The sequence below is a fragment of the Anser cygnoides genome, chromosome 7 (assembly GCF_040182565.1).
Source record: "Anser cygnoides isolate HZ-2024a breed goose chromosome 7, Taihu_goose_T2T_genome, whole genome shotgun sequence".
NCBI lineage: Eukaryota > Metazoa > Chordata > Aves > Anseriformes > Anatidae > Anser > Anser cygnoides.
Window position 1 is genome coordinate 28000664 of NC_089879.1, and position 21927 is coordinate 28022590.

At 36.8% G+C, this 21927-nt stretch overlaps 1 protein-coding gene across 17 annotated transcripts in view; it reads right to left on the reverse strand.

Moving 5' to 3' along the window:
* The window catches only part of CABCOCO1 (ciliary associated calcium binding coiled-coil 1), a 94309-nt gene extending 72883 nt beyond the window's left edge, over positions 1-21426 (reverse strand). For 9 of the 17 annotated variants that reach the window (XM_067001072.1, XM_067001070.1, XM_067001068.1 and 6 more), the window contains exons 1-5: positions 20615-20739; positions 14229-14341; positions 11131-11300; positions 7713-7857; positions 1909-1981 (exon numbers count right to left, since the gene is read on the reverse strand). In XM_067001072.1, the coding sequence (XP_066857173.1) occupies positions 1909-1981; positions 7713-7857; positions 11131-11300; positions 14229-14341; positions 20615-20674 (561 nt within the window). In that variant the 5' untranslated portion in view covers positions 20675-20739. Of the gene's footprint in view, positions 1-573; positions 709-1908; positions 1982-7712; positions 7858-11130; positions 11301-14228; positions 14342-20614; positions 20740-21128 lie in introns of those variants that run through there. The other 8 variants (XM_067001077.1, XM_067001076.1, XM_067001075.1 and 5 more) reach the window with 6 other exon arrangements.
* Between the last annotated feature and the right edge of the window lie 501 nt (positions 21427-21927).

The following is a 21927-nucleotide window of genomic DNA, read 5'->3' on the forward strand; positions in this document are numbered from 1 at the left end:
ATCTCCAGCCCCCTTCTGCTCCCTGAGCACATGCACTGCAGGGCATGTGACTCCAGGCATGCTCCTGCCATAGGCATACACATCGAACCACATCTGCCCCTTTAGCTTGTCAGGGTTTGACCTGTTCATCTAAGGGACTGCAAACACAGAAGGGTAATGCTCTCCTTTACGGATAAGCATTTCTAAATATAACAAAGCTGTAAGCTAGAGAACTTGACGTCTGTGCTGGGCTCACCTCTCATCACATTTTACAAATCAAGCAAACACAGAGAATGCCATAAATTTGTATGTATAGTTTCAAAGTGTTAAACTAACTTATTGAAGAACAATATATCACCCTATCAAAATAAACTCTGCACGAATACAAGTATTGATCTTCTCGGGTATTACACTGTGGTTGGACAAATGTGGTTGGAGTCTCTGTCATGGGACTTAGAATACAAAACAGATGAATTAAACCAAACTGGCGCATAGGTAAGAAATGTCTGTAAGAGAGTTGCAGCTAAAAATTACCGTGAAGGTTTTTATGACAGTTTTATTGTAAATCGCACATGTTCCTTTGATGGATTAACACCGAAGTAATTCACAGAAATATGTTTCTGCCATTCCCTAGTGCAGGTAGATGGTACAGGTGGTACTCCCTAGCACACAAACCATGCAGAGCAGCTGCTTTTCCTTGGCTGTGAAACTGTAGCATTTTACGCTGATCTTAGACATCCAGAAATAGGTTTCAAGAAAACACAAAGTCATTTATTTTAAGCTAATCTGCAACTGATATATTAACCAAATTTACACAAGAAATTATTTAATTAAAGCCTCATTAAAAATGATTTTACCAATTAGAAAGCTCTAGCCAACCACTGATCTCATTAGCTAATATGAAAACCACAACAACAGTGTGATGCTGAAGTCCTTCTTGACTTATGTAATTAATTTTGTCATTGATTCCAGCATAGCTGGAATTTTAACCCACCTTACAAACAACCTCAAAATAATCTCCAAATATTTGCATCCATGGCGAGAAAAGTCCTTCTTGCGTAAAACACAGTTATTTAAAAGCAACATGGGAGGAAATTATACCACATCATTTACAGACCCAAAACCACCAGCTTAATGTGGAAAAGACTTTTTTTCCAATGCACTAATAACTTTATCTTCCCTGTGTGCTGATAAGCTAAAATACATGCCATAAGAGAAATTCTACTACTGTGCCTCTCAGAGTAACCAGTTGTCTCCTAAATTATAAATGTAAATTCTTTTCAATGTATTGTAACATATATCTTCAAAATGCACCATCAAACAAAAGGAAGGTATATTTGATTAATTTAATCTGGCTGTTTGATTAACGGCCACCTCCTGAGTCAACACGTATTCCTATGTATTTTTTCACGTATAAGTTAGAATACAACGTTTAATAACAGTGAACTAGCTTGACTGTAAGAGTGCCTTCAAAATGCTGGATTTCTAGCTAGCTTCTTTCTCTACAATCAGTATAATTAACTGTTGGTGACTACAGTGGAAAAAAAAACTGTGCATACATAAATATCAGCACTGTGGTCAGACTCTTGCTTGGTACACAAACTTTTCTGATTTTGATTGCTGACTTTAAAACAGTCAGACTCATGCATTGCTAATTCAAATGATATGCACCAACTTATAAATACATAAACAAAAGTATTCCTGACTTAACGCATTTTAGCCAACCAATGCATTTAAATTTTTTTGAAATCCAAAATTAATTTTGAATTTGAGGATTGAAACATCTAACTTGTATTCTTTAATCAGCCATTTTACTTTAGTAATGAAGTAATGTTGACATAAAATTGCTTTGAGCAATAAAAAACATATGTCATAGTGCATTCATTAAATAATTCTAAATAATGAGTTCCATCTATATAAATTACTTACCTTATTACTTATCACAAGTTCTTCTCTAGGACTGTGGAAGAGATGTTCATACAATTTATAGGGTTTAAATAAACTGGAAAACAAGAGAAAAATACTGCTAGTACAGCTGTAGATCTCTAGAAAGGCAACACTTTAAAAAAAAATGTTATAGTGAGAGTTACTCTCCAGATGGGTAATACTCTGAATGTTAGGAAGAAATGGCTGTTTAACTTCAGCAGATGGTTGTTTAACTTCAGCTGCGATACACAGGGTATTTAATTTACAGGACGTACTGTTAGATGGCTGTAGAAAATCCAGTATGATAATTAAGAATAGAACTGCTTTGTTCTTATGGAATCGAACTCCAAGAAGACTAAGTTCTCCTCTGAAAAAAAGTAACTCCCGAAATGTGTATCACCAGGATACTTATGTCTTTAATATCAGCAGTAGTGGACAAGAAGGAAACAAAGCCAAATGAGCTAGCAGATTTGGGATGGGCTGCTTATTCCAGCGATCAAGTTTGATGTTGGAACACAAAACCAATAAAGAATGGAAGCATTTATTCTCTCAAGGTCATGTTTCAAAATCAGTGCGCTATTTCCTTAAAGAAAAACTAGAAAACTAGATTGACACACTAGAGTTTTGTGCATTACACCAAAAGTAACTTAAAGTAGTAAACTTATTTTCCCTTAAAACATATGTGGATTTCCATTTCATGTTTTAAATAATTTTCGTTGTTTCCTTTCTTAATGATCAATGATATCACATTTGTTTAATCAAAGGCTTGGTTTGTCACAGTTCATCTGTTACAATTACTTTTTCCTCTTAAAACCATGACACAGAACTTCTGGCTTCTGTCATGTCATTCTGACAGGATTTAAAACACATTTCTGTGATTTCATATCAAGTTCAGGTCGAAGAATGATTCTAACTTTATCACACTCCTGTCTGATGTACCCATGAAAAGATATGGCAATATTTGCAAGGAACATCTGTAACCAGTTCCTATCCTTTCCCCCCACCACTCTATTAGAGCCACGAACCAGGATGGTGGTGCCTCTCTGTTCAGTATTTCTAAGACCACATCTAGAATACTGAAGCCTGCTTTGAGTAGGGTTTGGACTAGATGGCCTCCACATGTCCTTTCCAACATGAATTTCTCTATGGTCTATGGAAGTAACTGTTAGAACAATGTATGCAGTTATCTACTTAAAGCTAAGGACACTGCTACTACGTACTGGATGTCATGCTAATGCTATACTTACACATGTAAGCCTTCCGCTGTTTCTGAGCCAGGAGATTAAGAAATTAATAACGTTGCCTTCAAAGCCACGTCTCAAAAGGTGTGCTTCTACATCCTTTGGTCTGTAAGGCAACTGCCAGTACAGAGACAGCACATATGGACACTGACAGTCCCCTGTCAGAGCATGTATGCCAACATTTTTAAGCTTATGTTTTTATTTGATTACTTTTAGAGAAGCTTCTTCCTGTTTTGCCAAGTGTCTCTTGAACAGAGTGCCCGGAATATCCTGGCTAGGTCAGAACTACACATGAATTTCAGTTTTTACTTGGAGTATCAAGTATGATGCTTTCTTAGGAACCAAGCAGAGCTCATATACAATATTTTTGAGTTTTCCTATTTTTTGTTTTTCCTTTCAGAAGAACAAAGTCAATATCATGACAGGCAGGGTACATATTAGAAAGATATGTACTTCAGAGTAAGACTTCTCTCCTGCAGTACTTTAATGATAATGCAAGTAGTTTAAAAAGTTATCACAGAATCCTGGTCAAGAATATTTGACCAGTGGAAGGGGTGGTAGAAGAGCAAGCGTAACATCTTAAAGCCAGAGATAATTGTTTTGCAGCATTTTTTAACTTCAAAGTAATTAAACATACTTTTTTTAGGTGAGATTTTTCAGAAACATACTATAGAAATGTATGCTTTCACATTGAAAATGTGTTTACAGTACCATACCCCACCACACAATGCATCATGGGTTGCTCTTTGACACATGGTGTCCCCCAAGACTCTCAGGGAGCCAGCCCCCCACAGCTGCCACCCCGGCTGGCTGCCCCACGCTGCTGGGACTCTTCTGTCCCCCCACGGGCATGCACCCCGTGCAGCCAACAGTAGGGCTAACCAGCGAGCCATGTGCAAAGAGAGAGGTTGATGCACTGGGATGTAGGTGTCTGAAATACAATCTTGGCTATGACAATTAATGAGGAAGCCAACGGTGGGAGTCTGTGTTCAGTACCCACCATTTTAGCTGAACATCCTTCTCCAAATCACCTTCATTTACACAGCACCGCTGGCCACTGCCACAGTACCACTGAGATTCCACGAAATACTACAGACCAGGGACAATTTGCTCTCATGAAAGTGGTGCTGAAGTGCCAGCTAACATACAGCAGAGATTCTTCCAGCCTTAGAGAGCAGCTCAGAATTAGAAGAACACAAAGGCAGTACTGCCAGCCTCTCTTACATGACAATAATACATCTTCCAGCACGATTAGTCAAACGCACCCGTGACTCTTTCAAATACATTTGTACCCAAATGGCTGCAGACAGTTTTGCACATATGTACAGATGCATTTCCTAGTTTTGTGAGAAGTAGTATAGCAGCCTTATTGAACATTTGGCTCTGTAAGTGCCATATAAAAGTTTTATTCTATAGTTACATTTAATTCAGCCAATTACCATTTGTTAAAAAACAAATTTGATTACTCGCATAAGAAATTTGGCTACCATAAACTGTGAGTTCCATTGCCCCACACCCAAAGCACATATGTACTGCAAATGAAATGGCAAATATTGTAGCATCTTAATTATCTATTTACTGCAATGTTTCACCAAAGAATTCCTGCCATGTTTCAGTGGAAAAATAGGAATTTGTTTATGAACTATGTTTAAACTGACTTCAGAATTTACGTGGAAATGACTCAGACAAATTCATGAAAATACATGTGTCCTCCCTCTCACAGACACATACAGACCTATTTTTGGTAATATTCTAACACGGATTATTTGAATAAAAAATATTTTATGAGCATTGCAGACATACAAGAAACTAGATACATATCTTTCGAACTGTATTGACAGAACCTAACATTTCAAACTTCTTTCTTTTCTTTATTCCAATGCCTTGGAAAGGAGCCAGATTGAGAGAAGCTGAAAATTAGTTATTTCCCTTAGACCTTCTAAACGTGTTATGATATTCTTTGCAGACTGTGTTCCATGTAGAGATAATTTACAGTATTTCCAAAAATATAAGTCATTACTTTTGGCATTTCTGAATTTATTTTTATTTTTCAAACAGAACTCTGTTTGACCTGTCACCCTTAATCCTATATCAACAAAAGAATTCCTCCATTTAATGCTCTTTAAATCAATTCATGTAGATTATACAGCATCACTACTTTAAAACTGGTATAGTTTTCTTCCACCATGCATTATATAAAATGCTTGTTGTGAACAATTAAGAGCCTGTGCCAGTGTATTTAGCCATTACATAAAAATAATTTTTCTCATGCAAGGAAGATTTTTCAGAATAAAACCTCTTATGATGTCATATGAAAATATGAAGGTGATTAACAATGACATATTTTCCTAACTCCACTGCTTCCTGAAAGAAAATGTCAAGAACTATGTTGATATGTGTTTGCTGCAGGAGACAGGATAAAAAGACGGTAACTGTCACCTTCCACCAAACCTGAAGGTATCATTATAGTTGTTATACAGCTTGTGCCAATGTAGTTGAGCATTTGTCCCCATTTCCATTATGAATCCCATGGGTTTATAGCTCACCTATAAAAATGTGATCTGAACTAAAACATGTCATACTATCCTGAATAGAAAAAAAAATAAAGCTATAGGTCTATCATTTAAAATTAAACAAAAAAAAAAAGTGAAGAACAAGAAAAAATGTTGAACTAATACATAAATTTGAGTTGTAATAAAACTCAGTCAGCCTATTCCTGAGTTCATAAAGTTCGGAATACAACCACATAAAAAGTATGCTGATTCAGTTCTGATTTAGAAAAAAATATTCACGTGAATGAAATAATGGATTGTATAAAGTGGATACACGACACATTTTGTCATATATATGTACATGTATATATCCATGACCTTGCATCAGTACGTACTTCTAGTAAGTTGACCGGTATGAAAATAGAACTACACGTCTGGCAGCCAGAATACCACTGCTGTATTGAAGCATGATTGTATTCCTGCTGAGTTAATGCTTCGGTGGTAATAGGATGGAGCATCTAATCTCTTGGATGAAATTCTTACACTGTGAAGGACTTACTTCATGGACAAGATCTCTTGCAATGGATAGTTCACACAAGAGCTACAGAGATCCTACTTGGAAAAAACATTTGTTCCAAATAAATATACAAAAGGCACAGACAGGAAAAGAGAAGTAGAAGTTGAGTGAGACATTTTAAATGTCAAGCTTCCTTTTAGTTTAGGCAGGAGTACTTGGCAGGACATTGGTTTGCCTTGACTACAGAAATTTGAGATATAAAGAGATGTTCTCATTTCATATGGAAAGAACCTGAAGTTCTTTTTATTTTCTGTGAAACAGAACCAAACCAAACCAACATCATCATCATCATCATCAACAACAAACACAGAGCAGGAGAAAGCCCAATCTTACAACTCAACCGTAAGAGAAATGACCTGTGATGGGTTTAAAACCCCAGTAAGAATCTATCAGTGCCCTAAACCAGGAGACTGTCAGCCATCCTTGTATTTTTGTCTGTTTTCAATAAAAACTTTAATGCATTCAAAAAACACTCAAAAAAAACCTCTTTGCCATGTTAAAATTCTTCTAGCAAAAGAAGAGTCAGAAAATTCCCAACAATTCTACATACAGATCAGTCATGGACTCACTTTTTATGTCCATCCACCACAAAATCTCTCTCCCTAGCACTACCATTGAGGTCATGAAATGGACTCAATGGCTGAAGATATACTATAGCGTATAAACATATATTACAATCATACCTTTTCCATTTTCCATCTTTTCTTGCCCATTCTGGCAATACAAGAACTTAAGGAACCATTCATCCATCAGGTACTGGAAGCAGTGGTGTAAGAGTATAGGCTGCTGTCCTAACTATGGCACTTCAATGAAGAAAGGTCTGTATATGCTACTAAGACTTTATATGGAGAGGAGTGATTAGCTACTGACACTTCATTTTTTTTTCCAAGATACGTAACTGAATTACTGCTGTTTATATCTCTTTCTGTGTCTGTTTAAAAGCTGAGACCTGTCAAGAAACCTCTTCATGCAAATGCTGAACTTATGCTAACTTACAAATGCAACATTTTTATTACTCATACTTATTTACCATAGCCTTAATTCTGTAAAGTACAGAACTTTAAACCACTTAAGAAGTCCACTACAGCTGACAAGGTCACACAAATACTGAAAGTTACAAATGAGACTCAGGATTTTGTTCAACTGAATATAGAATTAGAAAGCTTTAAAAGCAAAACAAGAGTATTCTGTATACACCACTCTCCTCTTTCCTTTAAATCACCCAAACCAAAACCCAGATAGAATCTTTTCAGAATAATCTTATGTCAAGATAAACTTCCCATCTAAATTCTGAATTTTCCAGGCTTTGACATCTGAGGTCAGATCTTTACCACTGCTTGAGTATTCTCTTTTCTTTTTACTTTTTCAAGTTTGATATACGTAGCATGTTGGCATAGTAAGTACATACCCAATTAAACAATTTTAACTTATTTTATCAGCAGATTTCCTACCACATTAAATTATTTGAATAAGACATCATGTATCCTAGGGTAGTACCTGATATTCAAGTAATCAATGATTGCTTTGGCTTCCTCAATGCTGAAGACATCCATGTCACCACTTCTTTCTGAATCAGTTTCTCCTATTCCAGCCATTGCTTTTCCAAGTTCCTTTATGTTATCTCCTAAGGTCATATGTTTGTCTGCAATTAATTCCAAAGAACAAAAAGTAAATATAAACATAATAGAGGTGGTGTCCCCCCCCCCTTTTTTTTTTAGGGCATTTTAATTATAAGACTTCTAGAAGCTTAAACAGTTATATTATGAGTCACATGGAAACTTAAAAAGCAACAGTGGCCAAACACTTTTGTCTGTTGCCATTATTCTTACCAATAAAATATGCATTAAAATTCCATCATAAAATCACTGACGAGCCCTAATAATGCAAGGACCACAATAATGGATGTTTAAGACACTACAGGTTGGTCTTTTATGTATGCAGAGATAGCCACAGACAGAATAGCATATAAATGCTAGACGCATAGTATGATTATCCTTAAAATGAATTTACTATTGCTTATGTATTGTAAATAGACTGTTCTTCTGACCATGTCCTTTGCAAGATAAATCAGAAATACATGAACAGATTTTAAAAATGGCAAGTAATTTTTAAGTACTTAGTCATAATTGATTAAACTTGAATATGCTTAATATTCTGCTTGCATAATCGTTTGCACCCCCCAAAATAAATAATGACTTTACAGCTTTAACTTGGAAAGCAAAACCAAATGCCAAAACAGTTTTGAACTAAAATTTCAATTCCTTTTGTATACTGTCTTGACAAAAATCTGAAAATATATCAATGCTTGCTAAACCTTGCATTTAAAAAGAAAGGAACCATCTTTCTGATTTGTGTGCACTGTGTGCTATCACTAGAACCATGGTGGAGTTTAAAAAAAAAGTTACAAACACAATTTACTTGTTCTTTTTAAGTCTAAAAATCTAGAGTAGAAAATGGGGAAATATCCACCAGTGGTGAAATAGATTTATTTTCCTTATTGCTTTAATTCTCTACTGATCTGCTTCTTGGTTCTTTGCACAGAAAACAAATTTAAAAACTTCCAAGATTCTGGTCTTTGTAGTTTTGCCCTTTAGTTGTACAGCAATCAAAACCCTGAAAATTTCACCTCAGTTTTCAGTAACAGAGGCAGCACAATATAAATAACCGTAATGGAAAAAAAAGATAAAATAAAAAAGAAATACAGAGAACGTGGGGGGAAATAGAAGAGAAGCCATGGGAAACGAGAAAGAGTAACAAAACCAGAAATATCACAGTTAGTAGGGAAGTAAAGATAACAAGATCACAAGAAGTGACAATATTCAGGCCCAGGTCCTCTCTCCAGCTAGTCCAAATTTTCTCTTTCCTTTGTACAACTGATGTTCAGGCCCAACTGCCTGTCTCAGGATGGCTCTCACACTACATCTGTGAGGTAAGGAGCACTTTATGTTCAAAGTGTAGAATGTAGACCAAATCACACAAGTAGTTCCATCTTGGATCCCCAGCTGGTTTCAGTCCCTATCCTGTTTCACTTTCTGTGCAAGGAATATTTATACAGGCAACAAAGATCCCTTGGCTCTCAAACTGTTTCTCCTCAACCACTCAATCAAGAAAAGCCGTGAGTTTCTAAATCTCTGTTTTCCTCTCTCTTTTACCAGCCTTAAATGAATTTCCACTACCCTCGTTGTCTAAATCCATTCTTTCCGTTCCATGCTATTGTTGCTATTATGATCAAATCAGCTTACTTCTCCAGGCTGCTTGGGTACATTGTAGGGAAGGAAAAGGAAATGGTCATTAATATAGAAGACATTAGCATTTTATTGTTAGTTGAAATGTTTGGTCTTGGAACTTGCACCAGCTGAGAACAGTAACTATAAGGAAATTCATCTCAGCCCTGGGCTAGAGCATAATTTGTAAGATGGATTATTTGGGGAACTTAGCCATGAAAAAAATATAAGAAGTCCCTCGCATTTACAAACTGCATTTTCTTTCCCTGGAAGCCATGTGTCTTTGCCAAATATGAATGGATTTTCAGAGGACAGCAAAAGCAAATTCACAACCCTTGCTTGCCAAATCTTAAGTCTTTACTTCAAAGCATAGGGGTATTAGAGCTGTTATTAAAAAAAAAAAAAAAAAAAAAGAAGCTCAAAATAATACATTTATTTCTTTGACAGCCTCTGTCTTGAAGCCCACTGAACTGTTCTAGTGGTAATTTTATATGTTAAAATTAATCTGAGGCAGACACTGCCATGGAAAAATTTAGCTTAAAGAGTTAAAGCTTTGCCAGACTTTATGCAACTAAGATCACATTCCTGAAAAATGTCAGTCAACTTTAATAACCAGTTGTGCTACCAGCCTGTCTAGTACACATGCATTACAGTCTCATAAAACTAATTTGTGTCATGTTTCCATTCTTCTCCATTGTTATATTAATATAGTTAGCATATGTTAAGATACTTTCTCATTGGAGACAGGAAGGACAACTGGAATTCCAATGACCATAAAGCACGTACATATTCTGTCAAAATTCCAAGTCAGAAAGGACCTTGATTTAAACTACAATGAAAGAGTATAATAATTATTATGAATTTGATTTTAAATATTCATCTTTACTTTGAATAGAACCACTGTGTCCTTTCACTTTTCCTCTGGGATAGACTCTTCTCAACATAATCACCTTCAAAGTGAATGTAAATTAAGAATTGTGATCTCTGAAAAGGGGGTTTTGAGAGGATACAGCTACAGTTACTTTTTTGGCTATTTTGTTCCCACCAGACTCAAGATGCATGCTTTTTAGCAAATCTCCTCATAGCCACCAGAGCTCAAGTCCTTTCATTGTTATTTTTCAACTTTGGCAGTGATGCCAGTTAACTTCGCTCATCAGTCTTTAATTAACCAATACATTTTGTGCCCAAAATGCAGAATTTGCCGTAGAGAAAGCTCCCTGAGAGCTAACCTCCAAGGACAAAATAAATGTAATTCTCCTGGTATAATTCTACAGGATGTACCAAATATCTCAAACATCAGAGAAATGTGCCCAAGGCTATGGTGACTCAGTCACTGAGAGAGCTGAAACCAAAATTTAGATGTTCCTTGCTCTCACTCTACTGTAATGATTATTTATTTTACCGTACCAACGATGAGGTCTTTTCAGGACCTGGTCCTTTTGCAACATATACTGTACAAAGAAAGAATGAGAGATATTCTGCTAAACAGACTACAGTTCTCTCTAATCAAAGTTTAACATCTTTCAAGGAGAATTATCATCAGGCACAAGGTATAGCATTACAACATTCAAGAGGAAAATAAATCATTTTACAATCACTTGCAATTAAAAACCGCTTTATTAAAATGACTGGAAAGCATTCTTGCCTTCCACTTCAGGTATTTTTATTTTATAATTTTTAAATATACTTACCACGGAGGTTCTCCAACAGGAAGTTTAATAGATCCATGAATCCTGAGAGCTGCACAAGACTGAAGTTCTTTTCTTTAGCCCACCAAAATCCGGCAGTATAATAATCTAGCAAAATAGCTTCCTTCAAAGATGTCTTTAATTGTTTAAAATTCAGAAATTCTTCCAGCTTTCTAAAAGAAACAGCAGAGTAAAATAGGGAAATTTTGAAAATAGAGGTTTCAAAGTTTAATTTAGTGATTGTACATCTATTAATATATTACATACATACGTGTATATATTTCCCAGAAACTTAGCTACATCAATTTCTAGATATGAACACTGATGGTTAGAGGAAAAAATCAAATGAGAAAAGTAAGCAAGCACCTACAGGTTTCAACAGGCACTAATTAAATGTTAAGATATAATTAATGAAGTAAAGAGATTTACAAAAATCAAAGAGAAATGCAGGCAAAATTCCCAAAGAAATTCCCGAAGTGTTTGTTCAGGAAGGGGTTTGTTGGATGAAATGGGACAAGTCTCTATTTTTTTAAGATATGTTTACAATATTAAAAAAGATCTTGCTTTCCATTAGTGATTATTTTTCACAGGCTCTGAAAAAAAAAATTGCATTTGAAAAATTACATAAACAATATAAAATTACTAAAAACATCTAACATATTTAGAGATTTAAATTCACCTTTCATAATGGTAAGAACATTTAGGAAGAATCTCATTTTTCTGGCACACTGGAAAATTTTCCACTTATTTTAACTTGAAGTAATAATTATAGAAAAATACATTTCCTTCTAGGAGACTATGATGCTACTGACATATTTACATCTACTCTATCCAAACATGGAATTAATTATGTCTTTTATAAAAATTGTATGCATTTTTCCACATAAAGAGTTTATAGGGGATCAGGGCTAGGACTTCAGTTTGCAGTTCTGGTGTAACTTCAACCACGTCTCAGGTAGTTAAGTTTTACATCAAAGCAATCCTTGGTTTCTTAGCTATACCTGACTACACAGGTGCCAGCTGTGATCACAGTTTTTCCTCCCCTGCAAGAGTGAAGTCTTTTTTCCCCCCCCCGTTTCTCATTCCTTTGTAATAATAGCATTAATATCAGACCTACTCAGAGGCAACTGTTAGTTTTTCAGGGTTTTCACCAAGCCAGTAGCGATACGCTGCCAAGTAAGATGAGTTTTTTGTTTTTTATTTTTTTTAATTAAAGCCTCAATAGCTAACAAAGTAAAGCATATAATCCAATCAGTTTTGTTTAAAACATGTACTCCTTTGTTCTGCATGACAAATTTGTACGGCTGTACACATGCAACTCGGTTAAAAACACTTAACTATGTACTGAAATAGAAGTGGAATGTGGCCAGCTGAACTTTCCAAGGTTTAAAACAGTCCATATCCTCTCTTTCTGAAGCTTCTGCCAACTCTGTGTTTTCATAATCAGAACTTCTCAGGGATTTAGATTTTCTGTGATGCTACTAACAATGCCAGAACTCATTTTTTCAATATTCTGCAAGGCTTCTCGCTGACAACAGTATCTATAAATGATCAGGAAATTATGGGTGATTTAGATTTCTTAATTAAATCGATTGCTATTTCTTCCTTTATGGGAGGTGTGCAAGTCCTATGGAGATGGACGGCAGTACAGAACTCCAATATATATGGGAATGCAAGACATCAAAATTCTCATACTGAATTAGATCATCTATTCTGATTTTCTGTCCTTAGCTGTGGCCTTCAAAATGCTCTTGTGTAGAGAAATGATGCTCAGTGGTAAACTAACAAAATTTCAATGCTGGTGCTAAACTGCTTAGAGTACATAAAATACCCTGCATCTACCCCCTTCAGTCAGATGCAGTATATACTTTATGATTAACTTGTGTGTGCGTATGTGTGTGTGTGTATATATATATACACACATATATATAAATACATGTGAGCAGCTGAGACTAAGAAAAAACATATGACCTTTCAATGCTTTCCTTTTTAATTTTAGCAAGAAATTTTCACAATAAATTGCATCATCGAGTACATTTTAGTCTCCTTTGAGTTGTATGCTTCAGTCTTCTCTGAAGTAAGGGGCTTATCACTCAAGAGAAAATAATAAATGAAAAAATACATATACTATTATTTAAAGGGAAAAAAATATATTTTTTTCCAGTTTTCTTTAAATAAAAAATTTAAAAAAGAAAAATAAATCCCATCAGGTAAAGAAGTTTTTTTTTTCCTCAAAAAAAAGACAAATGAGATGAAGAGAATATTTCAAGAATAATATTTTAATCTCTCAAAAACTCTATGTATTCAGAAAGACAGGGTTAGTTCTGTTGTTGTCTTTTTTTTTTTTTTTCCTTCTTCTTCTGTCTCCCCAAAACAGTTAAGAGCACCAGCCCTTTGGCTTTCAATTCTTTAAGAATCTGCCAGTGGATAAAAGTGCTCCTAAATTATTTGGGCACTTCTGAAAATCCCATTCTAAAAATATAAGTCTAGAGTTTCAGGTTGAACTCCTGGCATCCTAAATTCATCTCCTATTAAGCAATAATAATGAGAGAGGGTGCTGCTAAAGGGAAGACAACAAGGGCTTACTTCAGAAGTCTTTGGCTGCCTCCTATTTCCCCAGTGCACCATAATAGCTATCTACTTCTTAAGCTTTCCATCCCTTTCTGAACTGTTAAAACCCTTCTGATTTTACAGTAACTCATGGATCTGTAAAGAGTCCTAAATGTTTTAGCAAAAGAGTTACCAAGTGAGACATATGAAAAGGCTCAGCATTGGCCTGTGCTTATTTGCATCTTAGTATTTTATTTACAGAATATTTAGTAAGACTGTAAACCCAGAAACCCCATCGTTGTGAAATATTTACCAGGGGCAAGAGGGAAGGAGTTGAAGAAAAATCAAAAGATATGGGCAACACACTAAAATAAAGCAGATATGAGATCAATGGCTTTCTTTATAACTTTCATGAAACATTAATTGTTCAATTAAATCATTTATGATTTAAAGTCTAATGTGGTAACTATCACAAAAGAAATCCATCAAATTGTCTATAAACTTTATTTCATGATAATATTGGTTCTAGCATTGTTATCATTGCTACTCACTTTTGAACTCCTTCTATATTTTGTTCTGACAAAGCAGTAATTTGGGAAAGAGAAAGAAATGTCTGATTAATAATCTTCTGTCCACCTACTGCATCCTGATCTTGGTCTTCTTCCTACACACACATAGAGATATATGAATATAATTTTTGTAAGTTGATTCAATTATGGCAGTAACTTATCTAAACAACATTTTGATTTTGAGGAAGTAGGCAAGAGATTAATTCAACAAATGCCAAACTGTAACACAGCTATAATTATAAGGCAGCAGCACAATACCCTAACACATTTTCACTAGGCAGATACATGGAAAATAGTATTTCTATCTTAAATTCACGTGGGAACACAGTGACATATTGTGTGCAGCATAAGATTAAATCAAGTTATAAGTAAAAACAATAGAAATATAAAGGTGCAAAGAATCCATGAATCTAGATTTGACTAACATGATACCAGATTGTACAGTAACTAAATTTTAAAATCAGTTTCTGCTTAGGATATTATGAGCACACATACACACTACCACACTATTTGATCTCCACCCTGCCCTTTGGGAATTTACTGTCCACACTTACTGCTCCCTTAACCCAAGAAACCCCAACACGTTTGCTGCAACACAAAGGTACATATAAAAAAAATCCGACCCTACTGTTTCAGGGAAGGTCTGTGTATTTGCAATAATACACAAAAGGCAGTTCCTTTCAGGAAATACGATGGTGTACATGTTATGAAGGAATAACAAACTGAGCTTGAAAAGCTATGCAATCATCTTACAAAAAGTAAGAACATTTGATGATACTTTATTTAGTGTGTCCATTAAGAAAAAGCTATGAAACATATAAAACACTGGAAAAAAAATAACTGTTTTACTTTAGAATATTTAGGCAATGAATTGAGGTGTCAAAGCACATTATAAAATCATTATCTGTAAAGTTACTCAAAATTACATTTGACATCTATCTATTGGACAATCTCTATGCTGTTAAAATGAGGTGTCGCTGATAATGGTTATCAGTAGTTAGTTCAGATGAGCCAATTATGTTCAGACGCAATCCCAGCAAAGGTCAAAACTATGTATAGCATCATTTTATCAATTTTAACTGAGCCCTGCTGAGATCTGTGCATTATATAAAAGGGAAACTACCCAAAAGCATTTTACAAAGTTTTAAAAAGGAACTGATATGTAAAATAAATTTTCACCAAACCCTTGTACCCAAGCTGGGCTGTTAGAGTCTACATAGGTGGACAACTATGTAAATGAAAATCTATCTGGATCATTAAGCTCAAAGAACAGGGGGTAAGGGTTTGTACCCTACCTGAAAGTTGCTTAGAAATCTGAGTAAAACCCAACACTCATATCAAGTATATCTTTACATTCGTGGGGTTTTATAGAGGCACACCAAGATGAAGTGCGTAGAATAACATTTCTAGCTCATTTTGAAAAAGAAGTGGAAGATTTCATAACATAGATGAATTTAGACTGAACAGCATTGTTCTGGGCTAATTGATCATCAACTAAATCTAGCACTGGTCAAGGAGAGCCCCCAAATAAAGCTACACTACTCCCCCTGCTGCTGCCAAACTGCAAAATATACTTAAAACTAGGACAAGCTGAATTGCATCAAAGACTGATGAAACACGAATGAGAGCAACAAACATCACATTTAGTGGACAACTAGTTTTTTCTCTCTAATTACATGCCAGAGTACTTTTACACATGCACTTTAGTATTAAAAATTATTGTTCCCAACTGCAATGAAGTTAGCCTTAGACACACTGCCTTATCAGAACAAGAGGAATGAAGTACTTGAAGGCTTTCTTCAGACAGTTAGGACCATGGCATTAGTCTGCTTTTGGTTGTATTAGGAATACTTCATGCATAATTAAAAGCAATACCCCTACAGTCAGTAATATTGCTATAATCGAAGCTGCATGCCCCAACTAGGAAAACATGAATGAGTAGCTCAACAAAGGAACATTATACAGTTATTGAGAGACAGTTTTGAATAATTAGGAAAAATATGAATGCTTTCCTGCAGTGACCAGCAGTATTACAGATACATCAAAAAATGGATTTTTTAGAAGTAGTGAGAGCTGAACTCATAATATCAGTTATTCTTTAACTGATAGTGATGCTTTGGAAGTTGAATTAATACCAGCTCATCCCTTTCTCTCACAATGTCCAATACGTGGGATACTTTACTATGGCTTTTCGCACCATTATATAAATGGCAAATGACTGGTCATTTGATAACACCTTACTGATAACAATGTTAACATTTCCCAAGAATCACCGTGATGGACTTTATCGATATCTGATGAAGAAATTGGCACTGATATAAAAAGAAAAGCTTAAGGAAGTTTAAGGCATAGCACTTTTGTTCTCATCAAGCTATCTTCCAGTTTCTCTCCTGCAGTTACAAGCCAGGTGTAGCACAGAGGGGACAAGGGGACTGGAAGATTGAGCAAGGAGGAAAACCTTCCCAATCCCTGCACTCTACTCCTCCATCATTCAAGACCACGGCGGGAGCCCCATGCAGAAGTACAGGTGCACCAAAAGCCTTTTTTTTTTTTTTCCTCCCGCTTCCTACATCTTGTGCTCTATGGAAAAAGTTAGTAGGCAAAAAGTTGAAAAATATGGAAAAAAAAACCACTGAATTTCCAGAATCTATCCAAACTAATTCCTCACCACTTCTTGAAAGGTATCAGGCCACATTCATCATATCAGAAAAAGCTTGACCAAAAAGTCATTTTCTCCTGCCTACAGTATGTAGCTGGCTTACTACAGCATGAAGCTTTCTCACCTACCCAGTATTGACAGGCCCAGCACACTTAGTATGCTGATGCTAAGGCTCATCTCATTCTCGGAATTACAAATAGCAAGAAGGACCTCTAGGAAAAATTGCTGAAGCCTTAGTATATAGTGTTGTATTATAACAATATACAAGCTATGTAAGATAACAAAAAAATATTTAAAAATAACTCCAGGTGCTTTGCACTCGGTCTCCTATAATCTCTTTCAACACAATAAAAGATCCATTGGAATTAGAAGCACACTCTTTAACCAACTAAAGTTTGAAGTTTAAACTTAAGAGACACTCAAGCTATTGCAACTCAGTATTGCAGATAAAGCTCCATAATCTGCACGTCAAAATTTGACAGTTTACATGGCAAGGTGAAAGCCTACCTTAGAACACCATTTCATCACCTACTGTCTGTAACTTTATTCCCAGCAGCAAGCTCATCCTCTGCCCAAGTTTTATTTTTTATTTTTTACTGTTTTGATAAGGATGAATTTGTGGCACTGCTGTCCACAATAAGTGCAGGTATTAGATAATATGAAATACAGTTCAAAATGACTGATGAGTAACTATGGGAGAGAAAGCACGTAATTTAGAACATTAATTTTTAAAATTATAAATGGTTTTGTAATTTAAAAGGTACTGAAAGTCCATGAGCCCTCTACATGATCCTGTATTTGTGGAAAATTTCTGGTTGGGCAGAGCCCTGCTGAAAGTTTATCATTCTTTTGATAAAATACTTTTTTGTCTTTTGATTGCAGTCTTTAACCACCACTGAAAAATCAAAGGGAAGTTGTTTTTTGCATGTTCACTGCTGTCAGAGAATTTATCTTTCCTCTTACTGTTAACAACTGTAACTGACTGAGGTAATCCGAAGTGATTTAATTCTGGTAATACTATCCTCATGTGCTGTGGGGAAAAAAAAACCTCTACCAACATACACTGTAAAGCAATAGACTTAACCTATTTAAAAATAGACTACTACAAGGGAATTATTTGTTCCTTTATGTTTTATTTTCCTTCAAATAATTTGTAGCTATTCTGAATGCATAATGTGTTTCTGGCTATTCAGTATGTCACTCCAAATGCTTTGGGCACCCCTTGTCAACAGCATCCAATCGAAATACCAAATCAGATATTCTAAAACAAAAGAACAAGATCCTCCTTGAATCTCTCAGCCAATGTTTACAAATCACTGTGAAACAGAAAATAATAACAGAAGAGTGATAAATTGCAAGCTGCAAAAAGTTTTGCATTTGGGGTGGGGAAGAACTCTAAAACAAAAACAAAAAAGAAAAAAAAATGGCTAGAAAAGATGCCCCACTGTCTGCAGTTTTAGTGAGGGACTTTCCAGAGTGGCAAAACCTTGAAACACAAAAATGGAAATTAGCACCACTGTTTCTGAAAGGAAATAAGCTTGTCCTTTTGGTTGAGACCTCTGCTCTGGCTGAAGATGCCACTTATTTGCACTTGTTTGAAAATGCAACAGCATGCTTTTGCAAAATCATGACTTTCAAAAGTATATTCACAAAGGAATGGCTTGCCAGTCCTCTCAAATTATAGCAAATACCTGAAGCGTAAGGAACCTGAGATACTCCTCACTCCATCAGGGAAATGAGACTGGACTAAACTCTGCTGCCACAGCTAGATAGTTTCCAGTACTGAACTAGTTCATTTAAAGCTGGCTCAGCTACCTCGCTCTGAGCAATACTGCTGACAGCAGTACAGATGTATCCTGAAACAGTGTCGCGTATCAGTTACAACTTTAATCAAAATGGGAATGAAAAAAATAGCAACACAGGCTGTTATTTGTATTATTATATGAATTTTGTTATCAAGCTGTCAAATACTTCAGCAGAAGCAGAAAATCTTGAAGCTGTCTACCTAAATAGTTAAGGCAGAAACGGGGGGGGGGGGGGGGGGGGGGGGGGAAGCCCCACTTGTCTGCTCCCACAATAGGAAGTTAAAATCAATAGTTGTTATTTTTAGTCACAGTATTTCTTTTGTTGTTAAACACATAAGGAAATACACAAGAATAGCACACTGATTTCAATTACATTCAAAAGCAAAACATGCAGATATGCCAAATGCGAAAAATAAAACCTTTATGTGAGGAAAGCATTCAGAGGACCACGAGGACTATTATGAACAACAGAAGCTGATGGTATCCTCTTAATAACAAAATATATTTAAAAAAATACACACCATCCAAGCATCAAGACATATGGGTGACCAAATGTACCAAATGGCTTTAGACTTTACTCATGTTTTCACTGCTGCAGACTACTTAATAGAAAAAAAAAAAAGTTTAAAAATAAAGCAGCAGCAAGACTTGCTAAGAACAGGATTCAGGTTTTGCGACATGCTTTCTGCTGAAAGTAACTACAAGTCTGAGCAATTATAAAAGTATTTTAATTTAAGAGGAATTTTTCTCAAGATTTAAGAGAAAATAAAGAGTGGCAGAATACCATGTTCTCTATGGCTTATATATTGAACATGCCAGCCTCAGCCAAAACTGGAGACTTATACAATAAAAAAAAAAAAAGTACAATTCCACAGGGTTTGCAATACAATTAAATCATAAGGGATAGTAGGAATTATCACTAAGGTAAGCTATCATGTATAAAACAAACTTCAATATGTAAGGAACAGAAAACACATGAAAAAAATCCTATAAAGAATCCTTTTATAAAGCCATGAAGTAATAAAGACAAAAATTTCAGTGCTACATTTCAAATAGACGTACAATATATTCTGACAGCCTGTCCTTTCCCATACAGTACACCTTGTGCCCTTTCACTAGGATCTGACTGACTGCATTACCCCCTTGTTATGCTCTTCCCAAGAACCGTAATATTTACCAATAATAACAGTAGTAAGAAGTATACTGTGAAAAATGCTTACATATATCTCATAAAGCATTAAAACATGTACTAACACATTTTACATAGAGGAGGATTTATTTAAGTAAACCTATTTTTTTGTACCGGTAATTGTTACGGTAGCTTTTTGCCAACAGATGCAAACCTACAGTGGCTGAAAGCAATTAACCTCTTCAGCAACAGCCACAGTAACTTCTCTGCCATCTGAGACAACAAAGTTCCACCTCAAGAAAACGACCTCAAGGTTACTACAGCTTTATAGACAGACTCGAGAGAGAAACTTTGAGCTGAAGCAACACCTCATGTGTTCTTGGGAGGAATACCTTGTGTTCTCAGACTCCTGATACCAGGTGAGGTACCTGTGTCAGAAATCACACCTCCGCCAACTAAGTCAAAAACCGCAATAAATAATAATAATAATGCAGACAAAGATATGAAAAGGAGCAAATATTGAGGAGAATGATGTGAATTTAGATCTGTGGTAGCACTCTGGCTACCTAAGGAAACAAAGGGTGAGGAATACATCTTATGATGTTGCTGGAAGCAAGATGGGAGGGAAACCATGCCCCTTTGCATTAACAGCCAAAAATTCAGATCTCTCTAAAACCATGAAAAAGCCAATAGAGCCATACGCCTGAAAACAAGAGTCTGCAACTACTGGGACACACTGTTGGTATGAAAATACGTATTTTCAACAATTACAAACCCCAACAGAAGCTGCAGAAGAAGGGGGAGCTACCGCTGAGCTAGGCCAGGATGAGGACATGGAATGGCTGGCGGTGGTTTTCCCCAGGAAGGATGGGCCTACGGATTTCTGAAGCCCTCCACAAGTTTTGGAAGTTTGTGGGTTTTCACAGCCCTCTGTGGGTTTTTGACAGGGGAGCTGCTCCACTGAGCAGGTGACTTTCTCTTCCCTACACGCTCTTTTGTGAAAAGGTCACGCAGGAATAAATCCTCACACTGTTTTCCTTTGATCCTCAAAAAGGATTTTTAACACCCACCCTTTCTTTTTAAGTGTTCAGAAGCTTAATGAAGGCATTTAAAATAAAATTCAATTAAAAGAGCAAAGAACAGAAAAAGAAAACGTGAAGGAGGCAAGGCGAGGGAGGACCACTTGGGGAAGGGTGGGCTGCCCCACCTCAGCGCCTCGCACCCTGCCCGGCGGGCTAGAAGGCAACGGGAAGGCCCGGGGCGACGAGAGCCCCGGTGCGGCGCGGTACCTGTCCCGGCGGGCTGCCTGCCTCCGCCGCCGCCTCCGCCATGGTGCCCGGGCTCGGCGTCGCCGTCGCCCAGGGAACGGGGCGGGCCCCGAATCTCCTCCCGCGCGGCCCCAGCGCCTGTTCTCGCCCTGCCGGGCGCCATCTTAGGGCCTGCCGCGGGGCCGCCGCGCGGGGCGAGGGCGTCGTTGCCGTCCGCGGGTTGCCGTCCGCGGGCTGCCGCCCCGCAGAGCTGCCGTGATGGCGGGGGGCCGGGAGCTGGCGGGACACACCCGCCAGAGGCCCGGCACCGTGCGGGACACCTGCTCTCCCCGCCCAGCCACCGCTGCCTCAAGGCGCCGCGTGGCTGGACTTCCTGAGGCAGGCGCTCAGGAACATCAGGCGGCGCGAAGCACCGCTGCCGTGTCTTTTCCAGTTTAGATCTTGCCATTTTCCTACTCCAAATAGTGCCCTGAACTACTGCACGGACCATCTGAATAAGTTACTTGGACAGTACCATGCAGTTGTCCTAGCAGCTATCCTAACATCACAACATCAGCTTTTTGAGACACCATGTTCAAACTAAATACCTCACTCAGAATGCCACTACGCATTACTGTAGGTCAGATGGCAGCTGGTGTAAAGCAGCAGGCCTCTCCTGGGCCGATGCAGGCATACAGATTTACTCCAGCTAAGGATCTGGACTTGTTTCAGAATAATTCACAAACTATAATAAGTGGGAAACGATTTAGGGACTGAACTATTTTTTTTTCATTAGGATTTACAGAGGAAAAACGCTTAGTATACATAAATTTTCCTCATT